Genomic DNA, 11,095 nt, shown 5'->3' with positions numbered 1-11,095 from the left:
CAGATCCACAGAAAACCTTTTAATTTTAATATATAACAAGAGAATGACATTTGATACATCTGACAGCGTATAAAAATCATTTAAAATGATAAAAAAAAAAAAAAAAAAAAAGATGGCATAAAAGTAAACGTTCAAAAGGTTCAGTGACATAAGAAAGTGGTCATAGCGAAACATGTAACAAATAAATACTGAAACATTTAAAAGGCAATAATTTAACACGTTTTTTGCAAGGATGCTTTAAATGCAACCATAATGTAGATAAGGTAGGAATTTAATCTTTGTTGGAACGTATTAGTGTATTGAGTTTTAAACTATAATCAAATAAAATGATAGACACGATGGAATAGCAGGAGGTTCATGTTGATCCAAAGCATTAAATGAAAGTAACCTTGCAGTTGAACGATGACTGTAAATAGTTCCTATGAAGCTGGGATGGCGCCTCCTATAGGTGGTGTTGAGAGTGGTGGCAGGAGGAGGGACTTCAGTTTGACTGACATGGCAGCAATTTCAGGGTCCTGGGTTTCATACATCTTCACCAATCTGGCAAATTTAAGGACACCTGAAAGTGAAGCAGAACCAGGATCAGTGTGATAAAATGTGTCCGAGTGCCACAACTTCATTCATACCTGCCAACATGTTCAGAGGTATCAACAAATATCAATACTGGGGAAGGTCTCACACCAAGTGGAGTGAAATATGGAAGCGTGTTTCGTTTTCTTGGAACCATTTTCAATTTTGACAAAAGTTAGGCTGCCAGGTATCACAACACATATCCCACACAGAACCCGAGAAAGACTGATCTGATTTGATTTGTTTCACAATGAAATCGGGAGATAAACAGGAGAAATTACAAAGCACAGCAGACGACAGGGTTAAAGTTGGGAGACTCCCGTGGAAGTCTGGATTGTTGGTAGGTACGAACAGTATTGTGTGGAGACATAGCTGCAATGATTAGTTGATCCATTGATTAGTCAATCAAAAGAAAACTATTTTGTAAGATGCTTTCAGCTTCTTAAATGTAAGGATTTGTTGCTTTTTTGATCATTCATGACGGTAAATAAAGAGTCTCAGTGCACTCTGGGAAATTGTGATGAGCATTTTCTTTTACATTTTATAATTAATTGATTAATTCTGAAAATAATCACCAGATTAAACAATGAAAATAATTGTTACTTGCAGCCCTACCATTATTTCATACATTTCATATTAAAATACCCAAATCCCAGATATTCAGTTTTAAATCATGACAATGATATTATATTAATATTTGGCCCAGCTCTGGTCAACAACTCGATGGATTCTGAAGTCTGAAGAGTTTCTATAAGTTCAATTGTGTAGTTTTCCTTTATAGGATGGTTCTTTGGCTCAGAATGTATACATTTTCTACTTTATTTTTGTTCTTTACTGTATGGTGTACACATCTGTATGTAGAAATGTGCTCAAAGGTCCTTTTCTGTATGACACATCAACATCCAATCAAAGAGCTTCAGGGCGGCTCTGACGTAAGTCTATACTTGATAAAATGCTGCCTCATTCTCACCCTCTCCCTCGTTGTTGAAGCCGTAGGCTTTGATAACCTCCTGTTGAATCTGGGTGGCCACAGGGAGCACGAGCTGCAGCATCTTGCCCATGTCATTGCAGGCACTTTCTCGAGCTTCCTCCATCCTTGCAGCGTTTTCTGGTACTGAGAAGGCCTGGATCACTTCACTCAGCACCACTGAGAAAGAAAGAGACAATACGTCAGTAGCTGCTCTGCTTTCCCAGCATGTAAGTCAGTTTTTTATGTAGCACATAAAGGCAGGAGCTTGGAATAAAGTAAACTCAATGTGCACTTCATTACAGTACATGTGACACAGACAGATCTCAGTTCCTCGGGCGATTTGACCATTACTCAGCAATAACGATGTGGGACACCTAAAACAAGTTAGACCAGCTGGAAAGCGTACACTACTTCTCACCTCTGGTCTGCTCAACAGTGAGGGTGGGCTGCTGTGCTGGTGCTGAGGCCATGTCTGAAGAGAACACAGAGAACAACTTGGACTCAGATATTAACAGTGAACAAAACAAACGGGTAAGGCTGCAAGTAACGGATCATTTTCATTGTCGATTTATCTGTTGATCACTTTCTTGATTTGTTGTTCGGTCTATAAAATGTCGATCAGTGTTTCTCAAGCTCAAGATGACATCCTTAAATGTCTTGATTTGTCCTAAACCTAAAGATACTTGTTTTAATGTCATAAAGAAAGCAGAAAATATTCACTTTTCAAAGCTTGAATCAGAGTTTAGATTTTTTGCTGCACCGATTTAAATGCATGATGATGGAAATAGTTTTTCGATTAATCTAATAGTATAGTATAGTATAGTATAGTACAACTAATCAGTTAATTGCTGCAGCTGTAAACTCGATGGCTTAAAAGAGGACGGTGACTGGAAGTGTACACAGTTGTAGAGCTAAAACAAGTAGTTAATAAATAGAAAATTCATCTGTATCTGCATTTTCTTAGTGCACCTTTACATGTACATGTATAAAAAAAAGTCTGTAGTTTTGGTGGAAGACATTTTTAACAGGACAACACAGTTTCATACTGTTTTACTTTGTTTATATGTGGCGGACCCTGCCACCTTTCTAGCTTCAAACAGTGTTCAGGGGACCTTATTTTCCTCTGAGAACAGCTTGTTTATTCAGTTATGGAAAAGATAAATATCTCAGTTAATATTATTACCTCATTATTATTGTAAATATTTAAATTCTAGAGTTTGATTTTCTTCTCCAAAACTGCATAGTGCCTCTTTAATTCAAACTTAAAGCATTCTTACAATAATAATAATAATAATAATAATAATAATAATAATATTAATATGCTTTATAGTGAAGACACAGAAAATACTACTTGTAGTAATAATAAAGATAATAATGATAATCAAGTAAAAAGAAAAAAAAAATCGGAAAAACCTCAAATAAACTAGGCTAGTAACGTTATGGGGGTGCATATATACATACATATAGAGTACCCATATGCCATCTGCACATACCTACACACAAATACAAAAAACATCTGCAACTAGTTTGAAAATTGGTTAATATTTTAGGTCATTTTCAGGCAAAACATCACTTCCTCAGCTGGACTGTTGGTCAGACAAAACAAGACGAACACGTCATTTTAGGCTCTGAGCAACTGTAAAAATCATGAGGTTTATTCAGATTTATCCTGAAATTTGACGATATACCTATAAGTGTATATAACAAACATTAAATCTATAAACAAAGAAGACATTTAGGTCTTTAAGCAGGTTCAAGTGTTAGCTGGACGTGGATTCAATGAGCCATCGACCGTTAACTTTCTCTCTATCCTTAGCTAGAAGGTGACGTAAGCTAACGTTATTTTAGGATTACGTTGCCAACAGCAACAACGGCTTAAAACATATATATTCATAAAAGCATTGATCACTGAATATTAACATCTAGAGGTTTGAAAACTCACCACTGATGAAAACAACCTGCTAGCTTGCTATGCTTGTAGCAGCCCTGTGGAAAATCTGCCGGAAATCGACCCCTTTTACGACAGTTCAAACCCCTTTGCGACTTGACTTCCGGCTTTTAGGTAGACGCGGATGTAAACGGTAAACAAACTGTGTGATAAGCTAATAACGAGGCGAACTCTTTCCAAAATGTAGTTAAAGTTAAACTTAGAGTGAATGTCATTTAGTATAATTGTATTGGGACATCGTACGAAGCGTTACTGAAGCAAAGCTGCTATCAAGAAGTTATAAATGAGTTGTACCGGTCGCTGTTTTGCCACGTTGCTACACCTGATAACTTCAGTGTAACGTACCTTTTGGGTTTATCGATGGAGCAGAAGCTGGCAGAGTTCAGAGCCAGGCGACAGGCTGAAAATGCGGCTAAAAGGGATAAAAGTCCTGGTCCACAGTGCAGAACAGAGACAGTAGAGGACACAGCTCCTCAGACTGATACAACAACAACGACACCTGTCAGTCAACAGACACATCAGGAGACAGAAAACAGCAGAGATGCACCTCAGAGCTCTCCAAGGACGGTGAGACAAGATTCAGTTTATGAGCAGCTGCTGTGACAGGTTGACTAACTCTCTAATGAAAAGTTTTCTGAGTAGTTGTATTAGTAAATAATGGTAATTCCAGGCAGCTTACCTTTAACGAGGATAAACTATCAAACAGTACTTAAACAGGTAACACATCCTCTACATTTAACTGAATACACCATATCACAGGGACATACTATCTGTAGGCTGTACACACATGATGTTGAAACATATTGAACTCATTGAACCTCCTTTTGTCTTCTCTGCAGGACCGTAGTGACTGGCTGCTGGACAGCTCTGTGGGAAGATGGCTGGCTTCGAGACAACTTGTCATCACAAACCTCACTCTGCTCAAAGTGCTGCTGTGGCTGGTGCTGCTCGGTCTGTTTGTTGAACTGGAGTTCGGCCTGCCTTTCTTCGTCATCTCCCTCTTCTACTGGCTCTATGAAGGACTCCGTAGCCCAGCTGCCCGCGAGCCCGGAGAGATGAGCGCTTATTCCGTCTTCAACCCAGACTGTCAGCCTCTGCTGGGCACTCTCACTGCAGAGCAGCTGGAGGGAGAGATGGGTTACAGACCCCTGACTAATAGATGAAGTGCCTGTGATCTGCATATTTATATCAAATAAACAGACATTTTTGTCCTTTCACTCTGCAGGCACTTTAAACAATAATCTCAATTTACTATTTCTATTGGGCTCCCTTGCAGTTTTATTTCTGTTTCTACTTTGAAGCAGTTTAAAGGGTCACAGATATTGACCATCACTTGTGGTTTTGGAACAATTTGCTACATCAAATACTCATCACCGTCACTGAGTGCAAAATTAAAATCTGTCTTTCATTTTGAACTTCATCTCCATTTCCTGTACTAATCAACATATGTTTGGTGGAAAATGTGGGAATTGTATTTAGGAGTGAAATGGGGAAAAAACAACAAGAACAAGCTGCTTTTAATTTATATGAAAAACTGTTTATTTTAAATAAACGACTTCCCAAGTTTAATAAATAATTCTGAAGTGTCAAACAGTATTGCATCTTGTCTTGAGACCGTGATATCACAAATGTGAGTACAGATATTGTATTAAAATATTACTTTGGTATTGAGTGAAAGTCTTAAAGTATCTGATATTACATGTACTGAAGAAACAAAAGTAATTTGCTGGAAACAAGTGTAGTTAAGTAGAAAAGTACAAGTAAAAGTAAATTACACATACATTTACATGTATGTATATGCTGCATACAATGAGTCAACTGATTACCCTCCTGGCCCATTATCAGATCCAATATTCTGCATTTTTCTGATTATCGGAATCTAACCAAATTTTTGTGTTTTGTTCTTAAATCTGATTGCCGATAAAATAAATAAATTTTAACAATGTGCTGCTTTGGCTCCAATGAAATATACAATACTCAAAGTAACTAGTAACTGAAGTTATCAAATTGATGTAGTGAGTAAAAAAGATTCAATATTTTTCCTCTGAAAGGTAGATGACTGGAAGCCTGGAAGAAAATGGAAATACTCAAAGTACAAACACCTCAACATTGTATTTAAGTACAGTGATTAAGTAAATGTACTTATATTTAATCACTGCAAATGTGTCATGGGACTCGAGCCTCAGATGAAAGCTTATTAATTAAAATGTCAAGCGTCTCCCTCAAATAAAACTTGGCGGGCACTAGGACCCATTCGAAGACTTTTTGCACAGAGAACGCTCGAGGGAAGATGCTTCACTTCCATGTACTTCCGTTTTTTTAAAAAGCCGTTAAACCAGTCAAACGCTGATTGTATCGTTTATTTATTAAGGTAGGACCCAAGATACTGTTTTTTCTACTATGGCATACTGAAGCCGGTGTAAGCGTCCTGTTGACGTGTATTCTTTAGCAGATACCACGTCATGCTAGCTTGCTAGTTGCAGCTGCGATAACTCACTGTTAGCTTTCTACCAGGTAACTATCTTGACAAGTCTTTGGGTCAAAGGTCTTTACTCACTTCCTACATCTCCCAAATTCAACTTGTCGAGCCTGTGAGCAGTGTCCTGGCTACTTCTCCCTGTTCACATCAGTAAGTATTCACCCAACATCACAACTATTATACTGACTTGATATTGTTGGAGTAATATCTCTGATTTAGCTGACTCTCAACAGTAGCATTTTAGCTAATTAGCCGGATTTGTATAGATATTTCTTCTTATTCTGTGTTTACAAGCTCTTTGTAGTTAACAGATGTGTGTATGAAAGCAGACAGTATTGGCTAATGATTAAGCTCATTGTGTTAGATTGATCGGTTGATCCAGTAATCGGCACTTATCATTCATTTGCTATCAAATACTCAGAAGAGGAGATGTAACTACGCAAAGCAGACAAACTTGGGAAAGGATTTTGAAGTTGTCAGACACATAGCAAAAAGGAGCTGCAGATTGATTGTTGGAAGATGCCCTCATATCAACTTCATCATGCTTTAAATTTAAATTAAGGTGGTGGTTTGATTGTGTCCACTAATTAACATGCTGCTTTCTCTGTCAATTAGAGATGTCTGGAAGTCCTGCTGTGGTCATGAGGCTGGTGGCCTCAGCCTACACTGTGGCTGAAAAGGCTGGAGCCATTGTGAGGAAGGTCCTTCACAGTGGAGAGCTTGGCATTGTGGAAAAGGTAGGATACATTTATTATTGGCATTTAAATCACGGAACAAGCACAATTACTCATAGCTTGTCTCAGATGAACACATTAAACAGCGTATTAACACTGCCTGCTGTGAGATGACTTGTTTTCACCTTTTCTCTTCCTCTTTAACCCCTGCACAGACTGGAGCTAATGATCTGCAGACACTGGCGGACAGACTGGCACAGCAGAGCATTTGCGCGTCACTGTCCAGACGTTTCCCTAAAATCACCATCATTGGAGAGGAGGTGAGTAGTGTCCTGGTAAAATGAGGCCCATGGACACCCATCTATACAGGTTATTCAAGTTTATAGAAGGAGAGTGAAAGACTGCTGGTCATGTGTGTCAACTGGTTTTATTAGGATCTCCCAGATGAGGAAGTAAAGGAAGATCTCATCGAGAATGGCCACTCAGAGGAAATCCTTCAGAAGACGTGTCCAGCAGAATATAGCGGGCTGAAAGAGGAGGAGGTAAGACTCAGAAATACGATGAATGAATAATTTCAGTTAGACATAGAAAGATGTATTGTCTGTGTCTTATAACTGTTCAGCTCTGTCTACATAAACATATTGTCTACGTCTAGTGATCACACACTTAACTCTTACTGTGTGCACATATTTCTGAATCTCAGCTAGTTGTGTGGGTCGATCCCCTCGATGGCACGAAGGAATATACTGAAGGTGGGTTCATTTTAATGTCCTTGTTCTTCCTGTTTTTCTGCATGTGTGTGTCAATTAAAATGCCATTCGCTTGAAAGCACTGCAGGCTGAGACATTATCATAAGTTATACAGCTCTTGCTCAAGAAACTCCTTAAACAAATACATTTATCACTAATGTGACTCCACCCGCTTGTATAGAATGAATTAAAGAACACAATCATCAGCTACACTGCACCTTGAACCTTGCTCAGTAATCTTTTATTTTTAAATACAACAGCAGTTTATAGTGTAACTACTTCAAAGTCATGTTAGCCTCTCTGGTGGGTTAGCTGTTAAGGTACTGTGTGGAGTCACGGTTCTAGATATGCTCGGGATGTCAGTACTGACGTTATTAAGGAGGTATCAGGCAGACATGACAGATCCACATTAAATACAGTTTGCTCAGCAATTTCGTGATAAGAGTCAGTGTTTTTCCGCTATCAGTCACGCCGGACCGCCCACTCAGTTTTTTTATGCCTCTCACCTCATGTTATCTTACATAAAAATGGTTGCGTTGAGTTCCACATAGTGTTACAGATTAAAAAAAAAACATAATTAGTATTAGCTGATTTTTGTGTGAATTCAAGTGCTTCATCCTGACTGCTGTTTGCAACTCTGCACTGTGTGTGTAGCTGAGCCCCACCCTCAGTCAAACAGACACAGAGTTGTAGCAGAGGAAGGAGATGGAGACAGTGATGTAACCTGGTCACTATGTTTTTACAGTCCCAAACTCACAACAGCAAAATACTATAAAAATAAGAAAATACAGGCCGAGGGCAGGATTACTTTTGCATGGGTATACACATTGGGTTTTTTTTGTTGCTTTTTTCAGAAAACCCTGCCTATTATGCCTTTTAACTGAAATCCTCATTTTAACAGATATTCTTACCTTGTTGGTTGTAAAATGCTTTCTTCGGACCACTTCTTGGGGTTGCTTTCTGGTTCTCAGAGCTTCATTATCACTTTTACCTTTCTCTTTTCCTTCCTTATGTATACCTGCTTCTGCTGTCTACCTGTGTCTGTCACTCTATTTCTGCTGACCCAGCGGCAAGGTGTCTCCATCACCCAACAGAAGCCCGGATACCACACAAAGGGTCGGACACCTCTCAGCTTCACAGCACAGCTCTCTGTATGGGAAGGCAGTCGCAGGAAACTGATAAAACGATTAAATTCTGTCCTTTTATTTCTGTCCACTTGCATGTGGCCACATCAGAAATATTTCCTCAGGAGTTAAACTGAAGTAAAACCACTAACTGCAGCTAACATCCTGCCAATTTCTCATTGAAGGGCTCCTGGATAATGTGACGGTGCTGATTGGTATCGCATACGCAGGCAAAGCTATCGCAGGTGTCATCAACCAGCCTTTCTACAACTACCAGGTACAGACCGAAGTAAATGATCCTGTGTCCGAACATCTGTCACTCTGGTTAAATCAAATGTTCTCCTCATCAGCTCGGAGCGGGAGCAGAATTAGGACGAACCATGTGGGGAATGCCAGGACTGGGCTCCTTTGGATTTCAGCTGAAGGAAGTTCCGGGTGATAGACGCATCATCACCACCACACGCTCCCATAGCAACAAGGTGGTGACCGATTGTGTTGACGCCATGGAGCCGCATGAAGTTGTAAGAGTTGGTGGAGCTGGAAACAAGGTGAGATGGATTTTAGAGGTAAATCTCACTTTGAGATTGTTTAAAATATGAACTCCAAACTGAACCAGGATTCAGCTAAAGTGGACTGGAATCTGAATGCGGACAACTTTATTAATCCCAACAGGGGCAATTTGTTAGCACAGCTTGTACACACAAGAAAAAACATGTAAACACATAAATAAATGCATACATACAATACTGTTTCTGTCTTTTAGTGTTAGACTGTGAAACCAGCAGATACATGAGAAACACAGGAGGCTCTATATAAAAGATTGATGAAAAAGTAGAGCGAATGACAAGAAATGAAATTATTAAAGTTGTAACACTGCCAGTAAATCAGTAGAGACGGGAATCAAAACCTGGTTCCAAATTTTCCAATCCGTCTGAGTTTATTAATCCATTTTATCCATGCCGGCACATTTTTTTGATACTAGTGCCTTTCATCCATTTTAGATGATGACAGGGGTGTAACTCAAGAACCGGTTACAAATCAAACAAAGGTTAAACAGTGCAAGTTTTGCATGCTTGACTAGGGCAAGTAGGTCCCGTCTGTTGATTAATCCTTCGGCTATTTTCTTAATTAATCGTTTAGTTGTTCGGTCTATAAAATGTCCAAATTGTGAAAAATGTCGATCAGTGTTTCTCAAGCCAAAGATGACTTCCTCAAATTTTGTTTTTTGACCACACCCCAAAGCCATTCAGTTTACTATCATGAAGGAGTGAAGAAATCAGAAAATATTTACATTTAAGATGCTCTCTTAAAAAAGTACTCAAACTGATTAATTCTGAAGTTGCAAATTAATTTAACAGCTGACAACTAATCAATTAGTTGTTGCAGCTCTACAATTGAGTCACATGCATCCCTTTTTTCTTCTCTGTTTCTGCTCCGTTGGTGCTGTAAACCTGCGTAGGCCTACATTCTTTTCACACAGAAATGTATCAGGGATTGGTGAAGGATTATACTGATAAGCAGAAACAAAAATGGCATCTGCATCAATACAATCTGATCAAGTAAAAGAGGCTCTTGATGTGTAAAGAGTGTTTGTTTTATCAAATCGTCTCTCTGCAGATAATCCAGCTTGTTGAAGGAAGAGCTTCTGCTTATGTTTTCGCCAGTCCAGGGTGCAAGAAGTGGGACACCTGCGCTCCTGAGGCCATTCTCACTGCTGTTGGAGGTGAAAAATCATCAATTGTGTAGCAGCAGATGCAAAAAATTATGTGTCTCTGTAGCTATAAAGAATTAGTCTGTAGATTTAAAATATAAGCCTTTAGCAGATTGTTTACTAGTCTTAGCCAAAAATGTTTCTTTCTACTTCATCAATTTCTCTTTGTGCAGGTAAACTGACTGACATGCATGGTAATGCATACCGCTACGATGCTAATGTGAAGCACATGAACTCTGCTGGTGTTCTTGCTACACTACGCAACCACGAGTACTACGTCAGCAGAGTACCACAGTCAGTGAGGCAAGCCCTGAAAACGGACTGAAGTCCGTCTTCATCATAGACAAAACACTAATGTCTGTCTGTGGTTCAATCCATATAGAGGAGAGTTCCTGGACACTAATGCAGAAACCGTGTAAAGATGCAGAAAGTGTAAAGAAAAAGTCATCAAAAGTATTTTGTATTTTAAAAAATTTGATGATTTCTATGGTGTGTTCCACTACGAACTCAGAATTTCCTAATTCCCATTCAGCAATTTGAAGTCAGATTTTCAACTCTACGTTGAAAGTCGGACGCACCTCACCAACCATGATCTCAAAATCCAAGATGGCAGCTCCAATCATGTCAGACTTCTGTGTCCATCTATGTTCCTTCGGTGTTCGTATGCACAAAATACCGCGTAATGCATTGTTATCAACTGGAATTGCTACCACTGGCTGATCTGGCTAGTGCCAGCTTTCTGACCTGTACAGGAACTCTGTCCACTCTGGTATGACGTCAGGAAAATGAAATGCACCAATAACCACATGTAAAGGTTCATTTGCAAAACCGCATATAAATAAATCATTTTTAATACATGTCTATACCACA

The 11,095-nt window shown here is 39.0% G+C and overlaps 3 protein-coding genes across 6 annotated transcripts; 2 read left to right on the top strand and 1 right to left on the bottom strand.

Moving 5' to 3' along the window:
* Positions 1-6: 6 nt before the first annotated feature.
* On the bottom strand, positions 7-3,855 carry grcc10 (gene rich cluster, C10 gene). Of its 2 annotated transcripts, none has more exons than XM_084377435.1 (4): positions 3,834-3,855; positions 1,959-2,012; positions 1,541-1,717; positions 7-559 (listed from the first exon to the last, which is right to left on the bottom strand). In XM_084377435.1, exons 2-4 carry the CDS (start codon positions 2,008-2,010, stop codon positions 420-422), a joined length of 369 nt encoding a protein of 122 aa, XP_084233561.1. In that variant the 5' UTR covers positions 2,011-2,012; positions 3,834-3,855; the 3' UTR covers positions 7-419. The 2 variants fall into 2 exon arrangements, with proteins under 2 accessions (XP_084233561.1, XP_084233560.1); XM_084377434.1 differs by lacking the exon at positions 3,834-3,855 and adding an exon at positions 3,483-3,572.
* Positions 3,849-5,431, top strand: saysd1 (SAYSVFN motif domain containing 1; the record flags this gene model as incomplete). The annotated part of the gene is made up of 2 exons (XM_084377433.1): positions 3,849-4,055; positions 4,328-5,431. The coding sequence occupies 2 exons, from the start codon at positions 3,849-3,851 to the stop codon at positions 4,649-4,651; spliced, it is 531 nt and encodes a 176-aa protein (XP_084233559.1). The 3' UTR covers positions 4,652-5,431.
* A 342-nt stretch (positions 5,432-5,773) lies between these two features.
* Positions 5,774-11,095, top strand: bpnt1 (bisphosphate nucleotidase 1). 3 transcript variants are annotated; one of them, XM_084378008.1, is made up of 11 exons: positions 5,774-5,859; positions 6,003-6,117; positions 6,583-6,704; positions 6,857-6,961; positions 7,076-7,183; positions 7,345-7,393; positions 8,458-8,541; positions 8,700-8,791; positions 8,865-9,062; positions 10,132-10,237; positions 10,399-11,095. In XM_084378008.1, the coding sequence occupies exons 3-11, from the start codon at positions 6,585-6,587 to the stop codon at positions 10,548-10,550; spliced, it is 1,014 nt and encodes a 337-aa protein (XP_084234134.1). In that variant the 5' UTR covers positions 5,774-5,859; positions 6,003-6,117; positions 6,583-6,584; the 3' UTR covers positions 10,551-11,095. The 3 variants fall into 3 exon arrangements, with proteins under 3 accessions (XP_084234134.1, XP_084234133.1, XP_084234135.1); XM_084378007.1 differs by having other exon boundaries at positions 5,787-6,117; XM_084378009.1 differs by lacking the exon at positions 8,458-8,541 and having other exon boundaries at positions 5,790-6,117.

The sequence above is a fragment of the Pagrus pagrus genome, assembly GCF_965226575.1.
Source record: "Pagrus pagrus genome assembly, chromosome: 16".
Classification (NCBI taxonomy): Eukaryota; Metazoa; Chordata; class Actinopteri; order Spariformes; family Sparidae; genus Pagrus; species Pagrus pagrus.
Note: the sequence above shows the minus strand (reverse complement) of the source record. Positions and strands in the feature narration are given on the sequence as shown.

Bases quoted from the DNA above. Each gene is read 5' to 3' on its own strand.
- grcc10 (XM_084377435.1), bottom strand. From the start codon at position 2,010: ATGGCCTCAGCACCAGCACAGCAGCCCACCCTCACTGTTGAGCAGACC. The intron at 1,718-1,958 runs GTGAGAAGTAGT...TTTCTTTCTCAG, and splicing joins CACTGTTGAGCAGACCAGAG to TGGTGCTGAGTGAAGTGATC. The intron at 560-1,540 runs GTGAGAATGAGG...CTTCACTTTCAG, and splicing joins CTTCAACAACGAGGGAGAGG to GTGTCCTTAAATTTGCCAGA.
- bpnt1 (XM_084378008.1), top strand. From the start codon at position 6,585: ATGTCTGGAAGTCCTGCTGTGGTCATGAGGCTGGTGGCCTCAGCCTAC. The intron at 6,705-6,856 runs GTAGGATACATT...ACCCCTGCACAG, and splicing joins AGCTTGGCATTGTGGAAAAG to ACTGGAGCTAATGATCTGCA. The intron at 10,238-10,398 runs GTGAAAAATCAT...CTCTTTGTGCAG, and splicing joins CATTCTCACTGCTGTTGGAG to GTAAACTGACTGACATGCAT.